The sequence below is a fragment of the Crocodylus siamensis genome, chromosome 1 (assembly GCF_052110815.1).
Source record: "Crocodylus siamensis isolate JL-2025a chromosome 1, ASM5211081v1, whole genome shotgun sequence".
Lineage (NCBI taxonomy): Eukaryota > Metazoa > Chordata > Crocodylia > Crocodylidae > Crocodylus > Crocodylus siamensis.
In genome coordinates, this window is record NC_143395.1 from 125,451,468 (window position 1) to 125,471,370 (window position 19,903).

The 19,903-nt window shown below is 42.6% G+C and overlaps 1 protein-coding gene across 1 annotated transcript; it reads right to left on the minus strand.

Annotated features, from left to right (window-relative positions):
* Positions 1 to 6,503: 6,503 nt before the first annotated feature.
* TAGAP (T cell activation RhoGTPase activating protein) lies at positions 6,504 to 16,319 on the minus strand. Its single transcript, XM_090042260.1, has 10 exons — positions 16,230 to 16,319; positions 15,640 to 15,724; positions 15,482 to 15,535; positions 14,756 to 14,822; positions 12,768 to 12,937; positions 11,838 to 11,999; positions 11,532 to 11,641; positions 10,610 to 10,805; positions 9,818 to 9,935; positions 6,504 to 8,881 (listed from the first exon to the last, which is right to left on the minus strand). Exons 2-10 carry the CDS (start codon positions 15,664 to 15,666, stop codon positions 7,653 to 7,655), a joined length of 2,133 nt encoding a protein of 710 aa, XP_089898386.1. The 5' UTR covers positions 15,667 to 15,724; positions 16,230 to 16,319; the 3' UTR covers positions 6,504 to 7,652.
* Positions 16,320 to 19,903: the final 3,584 nt, after the last annotated feature.

The window sequence follows — 19,903 nt, forward strand, 5'->3', positions numbered from 1 at the left end:
TCTCCCCCTTCATTAATTTAGCTGTGAGGAGAATAAGTGGTTGTGGTCTCCAGACAGAGCTGTCTGGATGTGTGGTTTTCATCTTAGTAAGTATGGACAAAAATCAGGACAGTTGGTTAGCATAAAGTTTTGTTGAAATGTGTTTTTTCAGCATGTGAGCATGTGAAACATGTATTTAGTGCCTGTGAATACATATGTGTAGGGCATCTTATGATATATCAATTGGTCTCTAAGGTGCCCCCAGTGCCCTGCCTTTTGCCATATTATGAGAGAAGCTAGTACCATTCCACAGTATGTTTGCCCAACACTTTAAATTAAGAAAACCTATGTTCAGTTGCTTATAATTTTCCCAGACTTTAATTTTATCCCCTGAAGTTTACCATGCCAGCTATTTGCCTCAGGCTGCAACCCCCTTCGCCCCCTAAATTCAATTAAAGCAGTTCAGTTATTTATGAGAATGAGGCTAGGGAAATTACACTGTATTATCTGTGTTAAATATTTCTGGTGATCTTTTCTTTGGGAAGTTTTAACATTTTCATGCTTTGAAACAGACTATTTTTGGCTAAGGCAGTGTTCCAAGAAAGTAGTGTCCTCCCTGTGAAAATCTGCCCAGATTTGACCAATGGAGTCTATACAAGCTCTGAGATTATTCAAAGTTTAGCAGCTAAAACCTCCAAAGTTTCCAGCTGTATTGAAAATGCTTGTGTCTCTCATAGCTCCCTGTGCTGACCAGAGTCCCTGTACCATCCCCTCACAAAGCCACAAGCAAGATCCTTCCCTGGACCAAAGGGCTGTTTTGAACTTTTGCTCTAATGGTTACTCCCACTTGGTCTGAGATGGGCCAGACACAGAAGTGAAAGGAGGAAGCCTCTCTTTCTTGTTTTCACTGAGTTTTGTGCTAACACTCAGGCGGTATGGAAGAGGAAGTTACCCAAACAGAAGGCCCAAGTTAGACAGTGGCATGGGTGGGGAGGACAGGAAAAATCTGAGACAAGGAATCAATTGAGACTGGGATGGGAGAATGGAGAGGAACTGGCACTGAGATTGAGGCACTATTCAGCCTTTCTCTGGGTGGTCCAAACAGATGTAAACCAAAAGTTTTACTTTTAGATTTGAGATATGGAATAATAGACGGTTCAGTTGGCTGTCTGAGGATCAGCATTTTGTGTGTCTTCCTCTCCCCACCATTTTTGTTAATGAATGGTAAACCTCTGGTCTGTCTTTATTTCATTCGTCTGTATAATAAAACCCCTTAAGGCTAGGAACAAACACACATAAACCAGTTTAAGTGATCAGAAACTTGTTTAAACCTGTAACAGAACAGATGTTCAGTGCACATAAACCAGTTTGAAAGTGGCTGAAAAAGGTTTGAGATAAACCTGGTTGAATGTCATATGAGACTTAATTGATTTGGGTCAAACTGGTTTATGCAATGTCTGTCCTAGACCCCTTGCTGGTTTAAGTTAAATCAGACTATCCCAGCATGCTCTCTGGGCTGGGCGGGGCTCTCTGTTCCACAGCGAGGCTGGCCCCTCCCCTTTGCTCCCTGGCTGCAACTCTGGCAGAGACTTGTAGGCACAGCAACATCTGCCTGCTTTCCCCTTGCTTTCCCGCTCCCCTCCCCACTCCCTGCTAAGCAGGGATCCCTGTCCCCTCTGCCTTACACAGACACCTCAGCATTAGCTAGCAGACCACATGCTGGCTATGGTCTGTGCTGTGGCAGACAGCAGTGTCAGCTTAGGCTTTTTGGAGCTAATCAAAGCTCAGCTGATAATTTCCCTCTATTCTTTCTTTGTTTAAGAAGAATTTGAACTGAGGAGAGAGGCTGCTTGTTTTCTGATGGGGTGATAAATGCTGATAACAGTGCTGATAAATGCTCTGTTATCATTCAAAGAGGGGGGACACACCTCTCTAATCCTGCTGGGGCCTGGCCATGCCCCCCTCAGCTCAATACTGTGCAAGGGAAGGAAGGGCTGCTCTAGCACCGCCCCCCAACTTCTAGCCTGAGCCACTGCAGGCATGAGCCTGCATTTATGGGATGTCTGTAGTTACAAAGTGATTCAGCCTAGCCAGGTTAGACTAACCTGCAAAGATTGAATCAATTCAGGCTCAAGCTTTTTGAGTGTCAGTTCCTAGCCTAAAAGGAACCCCTGTATAACAGGGAACCTAGTGCTCCTGTTACTTCAAGACGGGGAAAGAACTGCATGGAGAGCCCCAGGTAAGGAAGTCTGCTCCCTAGGAGCTCCAAACAGCAAGTGCCCAGTAGTTTATAACCTGAAACTGTTGATTCCTGAGCTAACTGCTCTGCCATAATACAGCTGGGTAGAGCCCAGAAGGGAAAGCAGAGCACTACTGCAGCAGCAAGGCAACAGTAGGAAGCTGCTATAGAGTTAAGCCAGCAAATCCAACTAAAGAACACCTATGGCCAGCCCAGAGAAGTCACCTGACCAGAAAGGAGCGGTGCCTGGGAGACATATAAACCCAAGGCTTGAGCCAGGGGAGACAGTCTGGCTCTGTAGGTTGCAAGTAAGGAGCTCGGCCTTAAGATACTGACCAAGACCCTGCAGAAATGGGGACTGAATAAGGGACTGAAGGCTTACAAGGAGCTAAACCCCAGGAGGAGAAGTGTTTTGGTTACATTGCCAACCTGTTTAGAGTTTTTGTTATAGCCAGTAGGCTTATTGTTTTGTTGCGGTTACTACTAGTGCACCAGATTTGGGACTAGTAGGGGGAGGCAGAGGTCCCAATAGTGCCTGAGGTGTACAGTGCTTGAGGAGAGCAGAGGCAGGGCCAGGGGGCCCAATGCCCAAGAAGGGCAGAGACAATGCCAGGGATGCAGTGCACAAGAAGAGTGGAAAAAGGTTTGGGGGCCCAGTGCTTAAGAAGGCTGAGACAAGACCCTTGAGAGGAGCTGAGAATGAAGAAGAAATAGGGGCCTGAGGCCAAGAGGGTCAGCCTGAGAGAGAGGCAGTAGTGGGCCTGAGGCCAACAGGGCCTGGAAGTGGCAAAACCTTAGAACGAATGGAAGCCAGACTAGGGGCTGGAGTGTGGAAGTCAAGTATGGTGTAGTGAGCTGAGGCAAGAGGGTCCAGCTCCAGGAAAGGGGCAGAGGCTGAGGAGGCCAAGGCCCCAACAGGGGAAGAGAGGCCTGAAGTTCCTGATATTGACTTGGGACAAAGTGCCACACCTAGAAGACAGGGATATGACTATAGCGCTGGGGTGGGCAAAATGCAGCCCATGGGCCAGATGCAGCCCTCCAGACTGTTCTATCTGGCCCTCGGGGCCCCTAAAAAATTGGCTTGCCAAAAATCAGTAAGCGGCCTTCCTCCCAAAATAATTGCCCACCCCTGCTGTAACGGATGTCTCAGAGGCTGCAAGTAGCTGTTAAGGTGATTGGAGTGCTGGAAGGTGAAAATGGGCCAGGAGAGCCAAAATTGGTGCCTGAGGAAGGAACAGAGGTGGTAGAGTTTGCCAGGAACTGGTAGCTTGGAAGAAAATAAGGGCATGCTCTGGGACAGCCTCCTTTTTTCCTAAATAAAATATTAATAGCAAGACATGACAGGCAAGAGCAAAGAGGGAGGGTACTTGGAGAGCCAGAGCCAGACAGGGTTCGTGAGGCTACCAGGGCGTGTCACAGCTGGCCCAGGGACTTGGTCCTGCTACACCTTGCTTTAAAAAACTTGTAACCCCGGTACACGGCACTGCCCATGTGCCACGTCCAAGTGTGGGAATCTTGGGGTGCCCAGTAATATAAACCTCATTTGGCTCTCCTAGGAGCTGACATGGGGCTTTCCAGTAAGGAGGGCCCCTTTTACACTTACAAAACCTTTGCAACCACCAGTATAATTATCTACAAATATTTAATTATATACAGTTGAATTGTATACAGAATAAGATAACTAAAGCAGATAAAAATTACGAATTGCTACTAAAATAACTCTATATACAGTGCACAAAAGGAGCACTGGTAGTTCAAGGATAGTCACTTGGGGTTCACACCTGAGGCTGATAACCTCTCAGGTGTGATATAGGTTAAAGGAGAAGTGTAAACAATAATTAGATGTTGAAGCACTAATAAATAAATTGCTTAATATTTACAACATGAGCTATTGGATACTTTTTACAAACACTACTAATGATCTTTATACACAGTGAATTTGCACACAATCCCCATCTCCTCCCATCTCACTGTAGTGGGTCTTTCATGGTTGGGGTCCTCCCACGTCGGTCCAGGTGTCACCGCACTGCTGGCAGCTGCTCCCATGTCTGGGTCCCTGTAACACACAAAGTGCACTGCCTTGGCCTGTGGCCCTGGTACAGTGGGCCACGCAGCAGGCTAAAGTAGATACACTTCTCCCATGGGTGAACATATGGGTGTGCTGGGTTTGACCCTTGCAGCCCGTGCCTCTCCCTTTAGGTCACACACACACAGATGAACGGAGGCTAGTTTGCTGAATCTCGCCTCTCCTTGTTTGAGCACCGGGACGTGCTGGGCCAGGCTTCTGCAGCTGCGCAGCCCTCCCTGAAATTACACACACACTAACTGGGGTCTTGCTTCCTCACCAGCAAACTCATGTGCTCCTCAGGCAGCTGCCTGAAGGGATCAGCCTACTGTCTCCAAAGCACCTGCTTGAGTCCTGGGGTGTGAGTGCACCTCTGACGGATTGGCGGCTAACCACAGCTCCTGTGCGCTCCAGGGGGGCAGTCACTACGGCTGGGCTCAAGCAGCCCTATCTCTACAGTGTACACCCTTCTCTCCTCCTCCCTCTTTCTCTGAGTGGGGAAAACTCCCCGCTTTTAAAGAAACCCTCCCAACCAATCCAGAGGATGGGATTATTGCAGGCTCTCCCTTACTGTCCCTCTCTGATTTCAAACCCCTGGCTGGGGTTTTTCCATTCTTTCCTTTTAGCAAGACATCCGTGTCTGGGACAGCTTCATTTTGCCCTGAGTACTGGGTCCCCATTGGGACAAATTTCCTTTGCCCTAGTACAGCATCTCCAAAGAGACAAGCCTCGTTGTGGGACACCCTCCGGTCTGGTAAGCAACCCTTCAATGTCTGGTACAAACTCTCTCATCTTCTGATGCTGTGGAAGATTGTATCATACCTCCAAGTATATTTTGAGTCAAACTGGGTGCATCTACATGTGCATATTAAGGTGTAGCAATAAACTCTGGTGCATATCACGCTGGAATTCATTGCTCCCAGGTGCCACATTTACAAGTCTGCCTGGGACAGCAGCATGTTAAGCTGGGAGGTTGACCTGCTTGCCCAGGGCTGTTCTGACCCAGCTCAATATGCTGCGTAGTGACTGGCTGGGGCATGAGGGTGCTTCAATGCAGGGCAAGCCAGTAGGAACTCCCTTGCACTGAAGCTCTCTTGTGCCCCAGCCAGCTGGCTCAGTGTCTCCACATGCATTGCTGCACATGAAAAAAACTCTTCAACAGCATAGTACTTGTATTTACAAGTATTAACCTGCTGCACTTTATTAGTTTCCTAGTAGGAGCACATGTGTAGATGTCGGGATGTTTACTGCAGAGCTAATTAGGCAACTCCACAGTAAACATCCCGTGTATATGTGCCCACTGAGTACTACTTGCTGCCCAACAAGGTGTAATTCACAACTCGCTTGAAAAGCAGAGCTCCTTGTGACCCTGGGGGAGAGGTATGTCTGAGAAAGGTTGGTGAGTGCCTGTTTACACCCCAGGTATTCTGGTGGGTTTGCAGAGAGGGGATGGGCAGCTCTTTTTCCTGAGGTTCATGATATTATCAATCCCAAATAATAGAAAAAAAAGAGTCAGATACCAAAAAAAAAAAAATCACAATGTTAGCAAATAAATCTGAAGGGACCTTGGGAGGTCACCTAGTCTGTCCCCAAGGCAGAACCAATGCTGCCACATACCCAGATCATGACATTTAATTTTTGAATGATACATTTTGGGGTTCTTTTATATGCTTCTTAGTTTCTAAACCTTTAGTGGTAGCTTAATCATACATTCAAATGTCCCTCTATAAGCATGAAGGATAAATTATTATGTTTTTAAAAAGGAAAACTGATTGTTTCACATATCTACTCATCTCCAGAACCAGTGGCTTCAAGTAACACTTTAGCTTGCTATGAACCCATAAGATCTGGGAACAATGGCATGGTTTACTGGAGGAATTGGCTCTGGAAAGCTGTGGACTCAGTTCCCTCTGATCATCTACCTTATACCCACGTTGTCTCGTCACCTCCTGATGCAGAATCATCCCTTTCAGACTTCTTCTTAGACCTATAAGTAATATTATTTTGTGCTGCTGTAACCTGGTTCTCTGGCAGAGAATTTGTCCCTGAGAATATAGTTAAAAGGTCTCTTAAAGGGGTAATAGTAATAACACATTAATACACATTAAAACCGGTCAGTCTCCTATTATTTGCATATGTCATGGTCTATGGATAGTAAGTGTTCATAAAAAGAGAGAGACAATGAAGAAAATATCCTCATCATGCAGAAAAGTGCTTTATTGTAGTGAAATCATGCTGGAATAAAACTAGAAAAAGTTTTCCATTTCATAGTTCAAGATTACGCTGAACCAGAGATCAGAGTTAAGTGCTATCAAAATAGAAGTTAATACATAGGACAACAGACTACACTTCCAGTCATTTTTATATTTATAAAGTTAAAAGGACACTGTCAAGGTGTTTTTTTTTTTGTTTTTTTTTTATAATTAAACCTCACAGGAGGTTATAACAAGGCTTGGGTCAGAGAAGTTGATGTACAGCATTTTTAATTTAATTATTCAGGAACTCTAAAATGGAGAAAATATTCCTTCTTTTCTTCCACCCTCTGCTTTGTCTATTTAGGTGGTCAAGGCTTCAGGGCAGGGATCCTTTTTTACTTATGTAGGGACTTAGCAATATGGCCCTGACTGAAGTTACATGTAAGTGATAAGACAACTATTATAACCAACAAAGAGGGAAAATTATTGTTGAGGGAACAAATCAAGAAAATGCTTCTTGAAGAGAAAGGACAACTTTCTAACAGAAAGGTCTGAGAGAGCTGGAAACAGTTGCCCCAGGAAAGTGGGGGCAGCCCTATCACTTTGTGCCACTGAAACCCAAGTGGATTTCTGGACATAAGGAGCAGTACTGCATTTAGCAGAGGGCGGGAAAAGATTGAATGATGGAATAACTCATTTCCATCTCTAACATCTCCAATCCTGATGGACTGTCAGCCTTTAAAGATATTTAAAAAAAAAAAAGACTAACAATTAGCAAAGCATTTAGTTAGAAGGAAACAATCATATGAAGATCACATGGAGTCTATATACTGAAATAAGAGAAAAGGAAGCTGGGATAAGTTTTGAGCCTCCCAGCCTTGAAAGTGTACCTTTAAGTACAGAACTACAACACTGTTTATCACACAACTCTTGCATAGATTTTCAGCCCAATATATTATGTACAACATATACAATTTTTTCTGTATTATAATATACAATACTAGGAGAACATGCTAATGTTGGGCAGACACTTGCTTCAGGAAAGCTTTACACAAAATAAGTATTCCTGCCAAACTAGCTTATTCCTGCCTCTTTGAAAGTGTTGTGGATGATGAGCAAGCCATCCATTTTTACAATGTTTACTAGTCTGTGTTGTTGCAAATGAACAGACTATCTAAACATAGGATTCCTTTGCATACTGGATCTGGTCAACATCAAAGATGGGCTGGCTGCACCGTCGAATCAGATATTCTTGTTTGTTCTTTTGATAGGATTCAGACATGGCTCTTAGACGATAAACTCGAGGGGTTACAGGTAAACTTGCCCGGGCATTGATCCCAACAGCAACATCAATGGTTTCAGTTTCTGCCTGAAAATCCTTTACCATAGAAAGTCTGTCACTGAGTAGGTCCTTCTGATCTGTTGTATCCTCCATATAGTTGAGACATGGATGAGATGTTAAAGAATCTTTATCTGACATACCTAATCTCATGGTTTGAACTGTTAAGCTATTATATGGAGGAACTTTAGGTGCCGGGCAGTTTTTAGTTGCTTCTTCATAAGATGGGGGTTTGCCAGGATTCTTCTGGTCCACTTCTCTAAATACTTCATCAGCTGACCTGAAACGTAACCTCTGTTGATGCTCTGCAAGCAATGGTTTGTCATCATCAATACAGTTTTCTTGGACTTTTCTGCATGAAAACTGTCTTTCCTTCTTGGAGTCTTTCTTGAAGCTGTCTCTTTTGCGGGTTGCAAAAGAGAATGACATGGAATGTTTTCTGATCTCTTGGTTGGGTGTACTGCTTTCCTCTGCAGTCTTTGTGGAAAAGGACTGGAGCCTATTTAAGACGTTTCTCTTGGGGCTGGTAGGAGAAGCTAATGGTGAGCTAGTAAAGACAGAACAGTCGGAATTGGATAAGGAGCTATCCAGTGAACCACTGGAGGATGTTTTGGGTAGAGAGTCTGATGGCAAGTTGGTTTTCACTTTTAGATTTAGTGGCTTTTTATACCTATACTGGCCTCCAGGAAAGACATGTCCTGGCATTTGCTTTTCAAGTTCTGGTTCCTGAAATACCAGCTGTTCCTCTTGGGTGGTGAAGTTGTCCTCGCTTTTAGTTAGCTTCTGGCTCCTTATCCTGTCTTCGGGCCAGTCTTCAAAGGGCATGTCTGGCTCTGAGAATCGTCTGTCCATTGAGCTGATGAGCTTTTTAAAAGGGACAATGGAAAAGGCAGAGGGGAGTAGGCCCCGTGGTCGATGGCACTGTAGTTCTCTGCTATTCAAGCTTCTTGTGCTCCCTTCGGCCTGCTGGAGCAGGTCAAGCTGGGAGGTGCTGGAATGGCATTCAACCTCGGGATCTGGGCTGTCATAAGCAGAGTCATTTTGCTGAGTTGTAGATATTAGTTCTGTGGGACAGAAAGAGAACCTGTTAGTTTTTGCATGGTGTGATAAGTCCTATTTGAAAATAAGCTCAACTTTGATGGATGGGCTGATTTTTATTAAGTCACAGGCCTAGGAGCCCAACTCTCAGAGGATATAAACAGAGTTCCCTGGAAAAATAGTAGTGCACAACATTGAGAATAAGTTCGTAGCTTCTGAAGAGTTCTCATCTGACAAATTTAGGGGGTTCAGTTATTTAGAAGTTGGTGTGAGAGAGCTCCCTTTGAAAGGGCACAGCATGGATGTCCATCCCCTCCCACTCAGCAGTAGGCAAGCCAGGGCCACAGCACCATTCTCCCTTCCTGAGCTGCCAGCAGATCCTTGCAGAACCTCATGCCTAATTTCTACCAAAGAATTTATAGAGAGGAAGGTTCCTGACATCCCCTCCCTCTTTTACTAGTGCACAGGGGCAGATATAATCTGTCCCTGAATGTCGCTCGGCCCTAAGAAGTGATCTCAGCAGGAGCTACACCAAGAGTTGAGGGCAGAATGTGGGCCACTAGGAGGGCATTCCATGATCATTATGGACTCAAAACTATGAGTTGCTGAGCCCTTCTGTGAATTGACGGCAGGTCCATCAACTTAACTGGGAGTTGAGGACACTCACCAGAACCACACCGCTCTGTGAGAGTGTGGTGATGTTATTATTATATAAATTACAGGAGCAGCAGATGCTTACCATTTGGACTGAATCCAGTCCTGTGAGCTACTATTACGTAAGTGGCTCCCTTAGCATTTAGAACACTTCAGTTAAAACAACATTGTAACTTTGTGTCAGGTGCTCCGCATATCTATGTGCTGTCTCTGAAAACTTAATATGGTAAATACAATGATGCTTCAAGAACTTGGAAAGAGTGGGTCTAATAGACCAATACATGAAGTCAGACAGTCCATGATAGTACCTGTAGAGCTGTCTGTGCATTCCAGTGAATCATCAGATGATAGACTGAGGAGCGAAGATATTTCATTTCCAAATATTTCAAAGCAGTTATCAATGAGGAATTCCACCAATGCCTTCACCTGTGCAAATGAGACAATTTGTTTCTTTGTTAAGTGGGCATTCGAACCAATAGTTTCATAAATGTCATTAGCTGTTGTCTTGTTTTGCAATTTAAAATGCAACTCATCTTTTTTAATCCAAAGGGTCAAAAGGAAATGTTTAATATCTAACACACTTTCACACTGCTGAGCACTGCTTGGTATATAAAACTGTAGCAGTTGTGGTTATTGCGTTAAGGTAAGCCACTGCATTATAGAGAGTTCAATGCAGCAGGTAGCAACGTATCTTTGAAAAGCACTGTGCTGAAAGATGAAAGGCTAGCAGAACTGGATTAGCCATGGGACCACTTTGGAACATGGGGCCTGAAACCACAGATATGGTGATCAGCCCAACATATAGCTGAGAAGACTTTAGCTTCAACTGAAAGCTCAAATAGCACACATGGAACTTTGATTTGGTATGTATATCATATGTCAACATATATATGCAGGAGTTAGAATGACACCAGAATGAAATTTAGGTTAACCCGTTGTTCATACCATGTTGTGGATTCCCAAACATCAGTTCAGGGTGGATTCTCAGATATTTAGTGGTGTTGTCTCTTTTGGAATTTGCAAGGAAATAATAATGATAATGGACTTCAAAGGGAATATTACAACACTGGTGGGTAGCTCAGGAATGAAACTCAACTAACCTTTTCATTCATCTCTTTCTGGACTTCCAGTGGTAGGGTACTGTTATGCTGCGGATTTAGCATGTTAGGACCAATGCAGATAGCAAGATTGCTGGCGTCCATCTTGTTGACCTTAGAGAGTTGGCTGATGCGGTGAAGTACCAGGACCAAATGCTTGAGTAAGAAGAGATTTGGCCTCGGTAGTTTGTCTGCCACCCTAAGTAAATGTGAAAAATATAAAATTAATTCAGGTTACAAAGTTTCTTTATTTGAGCAAGTTTTGATGAAGCTCATGCAGATAGAATTTCCTCTAAAAAGAGGAAGGATTTTTTTTTTAATAAAACCGTTTTACAAATCTATCATTCAGAAATCCCCCAAAGCAGCTGAGTGTCTGGCTAACCACAAGGTCCTGACCAGAAAGCAAGAATAACGATACTTCATGTTTTAAAATGAATCAGTGAGCATTGTTGATAAGCCACATACAACTGAGATATATTACTGGAGACTTTTCATAATATGAATGACATTTAGCATTTAAAATTCTACAGTCATTTTATGTAGCTTTAAAGTTATTCCATAGCAATCAGCTTGTAGCTGCAGTTGATAGTTTGCTATTTTCTTTGTAAGAACTCTTGTTTTCCAAGGACCAGACTCAAAGCTCACTGAAGTCCTGACTCCAAGTCACTGTGCACTTTAATCTGTAGCTTTAATTGCCAAAACATTGCAAGTCTGTTTCTTCATTATTCTAATAATCTTTCTCAAATATATAGAAGGAGAAATTCAAATATATCTAAGAAAAAATGTGGCTCAATGCCATCTTCACTCCAAATTAAACATGGTAGGAGATGTATCAACTTATATAAATGACAAAAGTGTAAGCGAGACTATAAATTTCTAAGATGAATGCACTCTCCCTGTCAGTGGGATTGGCTGCAAAACTTACTCTTTTACTCCTTCAATTTTATCCTCATGGCTCAGCTTCTCTAAGGCTGTCATCCACTCATCGTAAAGTTCAGATGACAGCAGATTATGTGGAATATTTCGGAGGAAATCCTGCAATGAAAAGAAAATATGATTCATATGAGTCTCCCTGTACCAACTCAATGCAAGACTAATCCGTTTTAGCTACATGATATGTGTATACCTGTTTACTGCTAGAAACATACATGCGTGTCCCAAAGGATGTCAACCCCAATTTCCTCATTCTTATTAGAAAGTGACTATCAGAGCTAAAACCAACTGAGTTTACCTTAAGAACCACTGCTAATAGATGCACAGTTTTGCTTTCCAAGGCAACTTCTACGCCTGAATTCAGTTCTTCCTTTAACTCTTTGCGTGCTTTTTCGTTGGCAGCTTTTCTGAATATTCCTTCAGTGAAACATCCTTTAAGGTATAGTATGTTAAGAATATCCTACAAGAAACATAAATAGAGAAAAAAGAGGAACTGTTACTTTATTAAGGACAAGTCACAGAAAAGATAAGCAGTTTTATTAAACATAACACATGTTTTAACTCTACACTGTTTGTAAAGCAGAGTGCTATGTAGTGCTTGCTTACAAGAGGGTATGCTTTAAAGGGCCTGGTCTTCCTCACAAAAGCATTAGTTTTACATCCTGTGTGAACTTTGCACCTGAACTCTTTCTCTGTAGTGTGTCAAACCAAGCCCCTCTGTCCTCCTGAAATTCACAGCTAGTGCTCATAGATTTTCTTCCTTTTGGAAGAAGTTTAATCCTTGCAGTCATTTAAACAGTTGCTTTACAAGTCCCTTTGCAGAACTCTAGTTCTCATTGAAAATGAGGTACCAGGCTTTTTTTAGAGTACAGGAAAAGTCCCAATGACTAACATCACTATTATTTGTACTTTTCATCAATAGATCTCCAAGTACTTTACAGAGGAAAGTAGCATCATCCCCATTTTACAGGTGGGAAAGCTGAGGTACAATGACACAAAAATGTGATTTCCTCTGGGCCTTCTGCAAACAAGGAGCAGAGCCAGGAATAGAACCCAGCTCTCCCCGAAGTTAAATTGAAATGAAATATTTACGCAGGGCTCTCCAGGGATTTGTCCTGGGTCCAGTACTGTCTTAGCTCCCATGCCAATGTTTTAGTTCCAATGTTAAAATTCCTTACTTTACAATTGGGAAGTACTAAATGGCTATGCCACCCAGCCACTTGCTCACCTGAATTGGTTTAGGGAGTGTGTCGTTCTCACCACAGATGATTGCCAGAGGCTGACCAAACAAAGAAAACTTTAGGTCAGATTCTGTTGATTCAGAGGATTCTGATATGCTGGAGCTCCATCTCAGCATGGAGGGCCATGATATTACCTTCTTTCTTTTCTTATTACCGTCTGGTGCAAAAAAAAAAGCAAAACAAAAATAAGGAAAAAATGTCAACACGAGAAAGCTCTTACGTGTATACACACGTCACTCACAAGATGACATATAGCATGAAGAAATGATTCATAATGTGCATTTGAAAGCTCAAACTAAATAGAGCAAAACTAACCTAAAAGATAGCTAAGGTGTTACTAAGGAAACATAACCTCTAAACAAAACTCTAAACTAAAACTATGACAAGTCCTCCAAAGGCACCACCTTTCCTGTTTTTATGTCACTGTTTCCTCTTATCTTAGAACATTTAGTGTGGGAACACAGAGCACACAAACGATGTCAGAGAGATTTTCAGCATTTCAGCTTGTGTGATAATTATGTCTGTGCCAGGTCTGCAGAAGTCAGAATTTTCCTTATCTATTATATTTGATCCCACTCAATGTCTAGTGGAACAGCACATTTGGGAAATCCATCTTTTCAGCACTGGACAAATCATTGGCTACAGGAACATTCTTTCATATTCTTCACTTCAAGGAAGTCAATGGCCCATACCTCTCTCATTAGCACTCCCCAAGTATCATACTGTGAACCTTCATGCATTAACAGAAACAGACCTTTTCAGTTTGGGAATGGGTAGCTCAGATCATCTGCACATGCTATCTCTGGCTTGCTGTATTACAACTATGGAGATATGTCACAGGGTCTCAACTCTCTGTGGCAATCAGGTTCCACTTGTGTTCATGTCAGCTTCAAACCTTCTTTCTTATGCTTTAGAAAAACAAATGCGGTGACTCAGTGGGCTAGACCTTTTGCTATAAGACTTTGCTAGCCAGCCACTTGCCCTGGTGGATAAAACTACCAGACCCTGCCCTTATCTGCTTGAGGTTCAGAAATCTCTCAGGAATGGATTTGAACTTGGATATTACATGTGGTGCCATGCTGCAAATTTTAAGATCATCATGAAATGTAAATTTTTTTTTTCCAAATAATATAGCAACTGTGTTATATTATTGGAGTGTTTTTTAAACAAGTTCCCATCTTTGCAGACATGGTACCTTGCAACTCCAAAATGGGTACTTTATGGGAACTAATACTCAACAAGACTTGCACTTTGTGGCTCACCACAAGTCACTGATCACAAACTGTTAAAATCAGTAATAATGTCACATGATGTGATAGTCTCACGGATACCATCAATCAACAAGAAACTTGGTTTTTCTGCTTCCGATGCTACTGCAGCCTGAAGATGATATGACCCATTGTACAAATTCAGACCTGTTCGTGATAAACACACATACAGGTCTGTCCCACAAAAAATTCTACATATAAGTGTTTATATGTGGACAGTCATGTCACTGGGGTCACCTAACCCCAGTTGTCTCCCTGCCTAGAGCAGGGGAGCTGGACCCAATGATCTGCAAGGTCCCTTCCAGCCCCTAACAAGCTATGAATCTATAAGATCAGAGGCTTTGAGGGATGGAAGGAAACACATCTGCATTTTCTACTGTACCCAGAGCTTATCCATGGTTGCTTAAAACATCAGCAAAACCGTTATGGATATTTACAAAAGCAGCCTGTGAGGCTATTCACGTGAGTAATGCCCAAGCACATGAGTGAAGGCTCAAAATCTGGCTGCTAGGAACAATGAGTTGAGTGCCACCTATGGTCAAAAGAGCAATAACAGTAGCTTTAGGTAAGAGGAGGTGGCAATATCCTGTATTTTAGTGATATAATACTTATATATAAATTTGTTAAGTGAAGGAAGCAGCTAAAGATGTGCAGAATAATCAGCTCACAATATTTCTGTTGGAGGAGATTTTCTTTTCAAAACTTACCAATGAGATGGCAAAGCCCATCTTCACTTTCATATGGTACCAAAAGCTGGCATTTCTTGATGTCAGCCTAAAATAAATGGTTATCAGTTACAAAACTGCCACTTACTGATAAAAACAATAATAAACCACATCTGGAACCCAAAAGGTGGATAAGCCTTATGTACAAGAAGAAGACAGTAAAGCATTGAAATAATTATCTCTAGAATTACATTTAATTTCTCTATGACATTTGGAACAGACAGTTCTAGGTTGCATGAAGGAACATGGGAACTGAGGTGCAAATTGTCTGCAAAAGTGACTAGTATTAAATGCTTCTGAGGATTCTGTAAGGTCCTTATACTAGGCAGATACGGACTAATCAGCCCCCAAATTCATTCTCATTCTGTTCTCTAGCAGCTAAAGAATGGGTTATGCCCTGAACCACAAGTTTTATTGTCCCTTCCAAGCTTGTGTTCCCATTAGTGATGATATATCTCACTCTTCGTGATATCCACAAAGAAGTCCAATCTCTTTCTGCATCTTGTTCTAAATTCACTTTAAATATGTTTACTTTTTTCAGAAGCGGTTCAAAATTAAGTACACATTAAACAAACAAGATGCAGACTCTCAGCTGGTATCAGTCAACAGGCCCCTTTGTCAGGTGGGCCTGCTCTGTGACAATCTGACCCCAGGTCTGTTGGGGAATTACACATTGATATACATAGGAATTTTTTACTGACTGCTTACCTCTGATTTGCACTCAATCAAAGCCTCCATGGTACTGATATTTAGTGTTTTTGACTAAGGAAAAAATGAAACAAAAGACCAACTGTGAGAAACGGTATTTTTAAAAACCTCCATTTAAAAAAAAAAATTGACTCAACAGGAGCAATAAAGACACTTACTGCATTGCAACTGCTTAACACCTTCATTAGGAATTTAGCTGAAGGAACTTTACTGATTCTCGTTCCCTTGGCTTCTTGTGTTTGCCTATACAGAATGAATGGACAAAGAAATAAATATTACAGGCAGGAATATTTAGCCAGTCTTTTATCTCTCTACTACAAACCTATAACATTTAAAACTTATCTTGAAAAAGAAAACGGCTCCTTTCAAGTTAATTTCTTTATTCAGAGCTCATCATAAAACACTGTTAAATTGAAGCTGTCTGTAATGCATTTTTTTTAGTTCAACAGCTAGAGCTGTATCTTTCTTTCTTTCTTTTTAGAAAAAGAAAAAGCTTTTGGTTTTCAGAACATTCAGTGAATAGTTAACAAATGCTGACAGCTTAGATCAATCACCACAACAAAACCAAACATAATATCAGTGCCGATTTTCAAATTCAGTGCTACACAACTCAGTCCGCTATGCAGTTACATTCAGTAAAGTGAGTCCGCCCCCTGCACATATTTTTTTAGATCATCTAAATATATTGTGGTACATTAACATTAATGTTGACTGTATACATTCAGCTCAGAAGCAGTGCAGGGCTTACCAGAGGATTGTATCCAGCCAGAGTTCTTTCACCTCAAGCGAACTGTAGAGAAAAAAAGAAACAGCATGACGCTCTGCTGCTACTATTCCAGTGGAGAGACACAGGGTGACTAACCCGTCCTACCCACATGCGCTGCATTATAAATGGAGAGTGGGGGCAGGTGGAAAGTCAAAGAAGAGACAGGAAGAAGCGTCATGGGCAGTAGCATATAGAGACTCTCTTATAGAGGCTTCAAAATTCAGGCTTCCTCTTTCCTTTTAGGGCTACTACTGCTGGGTTTTTTTTCCCTGTAAGAAAAAAAAAACCCTGAGAGATGTTTTGTACGGAAAAGTTGAGGTGTGTAATAGGTAAAAGTTCCATGTCATATCATTATCATCAGGTGGGAAGTGTGAAAAGGATGCTGCCATGTAGCGTGTACAGATGAACTTTTTAAAGGGCACTTGGGGCACTCTGTCATACGACCACCTTAGCAGCATACCCTATGCTTTTGCAGCTAAAGGGATACTGTGACATCAAATGTGACCTTATATATAGGCTTTTTGAGCCAAACTGCGCATTCTTTTTTAAAAGCAACAAGCTGTTTATAAGCAATCCCAAACTTTGAAATATAGGGATCTGTGCTAGAGAATTTAAAATTGAAATCAGCTGGACACTGATTACAAATGTATGTGAAATCTGTTAGACGATCTGAGGGAAATCTGAAAGATAAACACACTGAGTCAAAAGCAAAAGGTAAATCAGATGTTTAAATGTTTTGTTGTTTTTATAAATAGCATCTCTGCATTTATTAATGGCATCAATAAGGAAATATGTTTATGTCAAACTTATTTAAACAAGCGATTTGAATTTAGCCAAAGAAAAGTCAAGAGATTGATGTGAAAGCTGCTTCTTTTTTACCTTAACAGAAGCACCTCTGTGTAATAAGTCAAGTTTAACACTGTGTACTTCTGTGGCCTTGGGGAAGCCACTTAACTTGTGTGTCTCAGGCCATGGGCACATGAATAGTCACTGTGAGATAAAGAGGATCAGGATTTACAGCTCATCCGCTACTCCATGGTAACTGCCATGTGCATGCTGTTATGTCACAGTCAGTGAAAGCTAGCATGCAGAAGCTTACCTCCCCTGCTTCATGTCCTCTCCTGTTGAAGCTGGGCCACTCTGCAGCCAAGAAAACCTGATTCATGGGGGCATAAAAAGGGGTTGGAGAGTGACCCCAGGCTGAGGAGAGCTGAAAGCCCGTGTCTCCCATTTCCTGGGTGACTGCTAAAACCAGTAGGCTAGTAAAAAGAAAGTATGCAGCTGGTGACAGCTGTGTTTTAAAAGACTAGAGCTCCCCAGTCACCCCTTCAAGCAGGGAGAGCTTTGGCACTGAAGTGTAGGTGTGGATTAAGAGCTGCGAATCCTAGCCATGCATAGACACCTAACTCAGACCTGCAGCCTAAGTGCCTGACATACGTAGTGAAGCCTAAGTCTGGGTGAGGGGTGGGATACCAGGTGCCCTCCAGCCTACCTCGTCTATGCCCTATTAGTCACCTTACGCAGCTGCCTACTTAGTCCTGGAGCAGGGTGCCCACTAGGGTGTGCAAAGCAGCCCTATTCAGTTTGGATTCAGCCCGAATCAGGGACAGTGATTCAATTTGTTGATTCGGATCACTGTCCCTGATTCAATTAGGCCAAACATGAACCTCAAGATTCGATGCCGATTCAGGGAATCAGCGATTCAGACACAGACACAGCTTTAAGTGTTTTTTCTACATACCTCGAGGTACCAGTGTGGCTTGTAAATGCTGCGATGCTGGGGCAGATGGAGTGTCCCACAGGAGTGCAGGGAGGGGCCCTCCACATGCTCAGTGATGGGCTATGGCGGGGGGTCCTGGGTGCTTGCCCAGACATAGGAGGCACCAGTCGCTGAGCTGGGAGGGTGCAGGGAGGCCCCCCTGCACTCTCCCTGGTGGGCCTGAAAGCGGACTGGAAATGCTTCTGGTCCACTTCTGGTCTGCTGCTGAGCACACTGGGGAGCCCCCTGCACTCCTGTGGGATGCTCCATCTGCCCCAGCATCGCAGCATTCACGAGCTGCCTGCTACCTAGAGGTATGTAGAGAAAACATTTAAAGCTGTGTCTATGTCCGAATGGTTGAATCTTTCTGAATTTCTCAGAATCAATTCAGAGGGTTCCGATTTGATCTGGAGAGATTAAAGGGTCTCCTGATTTGATCTGGATTCAGAGATTCGGCCACCGAATTGGGCTGAATCTCTGCCGAACCAGATCAGGGACTGAAGCTTCGCACAGTCCCAGTGCCCACTTTTCAGGGGCTTGAACAGTCAGTGCTTCCACGCCTAAGCCTCTTTTTGACTCCTTCTTTAAGATCCTAGTTCAAGGTCACTTAGGTCTAGTTCCTTAAGGGTATTTGGGTGCCCATTGAATTCAGTTTGCATTTGGAGTGGTTAATTTTTGTAAGCAGAAACCACATCCAAACTACAGATATAATTTCCTAAAGCCTGCTAATATCCATATGGAAATCAATGGGAGTTAGATACCTAAATATCTTTGAAGAACCGGCCTTAGTAACTCATTGGCAGAGCTGAATTAGAACTAAGGATTGCTGGTGTCCAGTCTCTTGCTGTAATCACTAGATGACCCAGAAAGGGTCATTCTGAAAATACGCTACCCACCAGATGCCTTCTGAAGTCGATGGGAATTCAGTGTACAGAACGTTTTGCCAAACTAGGTCTGTAGGCTAAACACTGTGTGTGCAGACATATGTGCATTGTAAGTCTTTGAATGTCTGAGCAGCAATATTTGTCACTATGACTGGCAGATTGTTGGCATTTCATTGATGTGTTAACACAAATTGCTATATCTTTATGTAACAACATCCCCAGATGATCAGTCCCTAGGGAACTGTGGCCATAGTTTGGGGTGGGAATGTGTAAAATACTAGACAATGTGAGTACATACTTAACATTCCTAATTACCTCCTTCAGTTTCCAGAGGTGTCCATATGGTGTATTTCATGAGCACTCAATTCAGGCAGAAATGATTTAAAAGCAGCTTCTTTCACTGTAAGCAGACAACCTCCTTCTGAAGAGCAGGTGTCTTAAAAAAAGATATGTCTCTGTGAAGCTGTGATATGGTCATGTACAATTAACAGGATCATGGTCATGAAAAGGTAGCATTAAATTATGCAGTCTTGACTTTTATCCGGCCCTGCAGAACTCCTGCACGTGTCCATGAGATCCAGGACAGCTGCTACAAGGATGACCTTTCATTCAGCACCAGGTGCACAAAGGAAGGAGTGGCCTCACAATGTGAACTGCCCTTGAATATAGTGGCAGTAGTAGTTTCACAGCTGGCTTACGGAGCCTGTAAAAAGTGATGCAGTAGCAGTTGCCAAAACTGCTCTTGCACACTGAAGGTAATTGGTGCAGGCTAAAAAAACTTCCTCCATGACTCCAACACAGATATAAATTTAAATCTTGGAGGGCTTAGACATGGTTTACATACAGTACTGAGAATGGTATCTCTATGTCACAGCGTAGGATTTTGATTTACCATCATCTACTGGTACAACTCCTAGAATTAATCCAATTATATGAAACTACTATGGCTGGGTGCATGACTAGTTGGATAACACTATACAAAACATTAGTTATCAGTAACTGAAAAGTCATGC

Excerpts from the sequence above, each read along its gene's own strand:
- TAGAP (XM_090042260.1), bottom strand. The coding sequence starts at position 15,666 with ATGAAGGTGTTAAGCAGTTGCAATGCA. Across the intron at positions 12,938-14,755 it reads TGGGCTTTGCCATCTCATTG|ACGGTAATAAGAAAAGAAAG; the intron begins GTAAGTTTTGAA and ends TTTTTGCACCAG. Across the intron at positions 12,000-12,767 it reads CACTCCCTAAACCAATTCAG|GATATTCTTAACATACTATA; the intron begins GTGAGCAAGTGG and ends TGTTTCTTGTAG.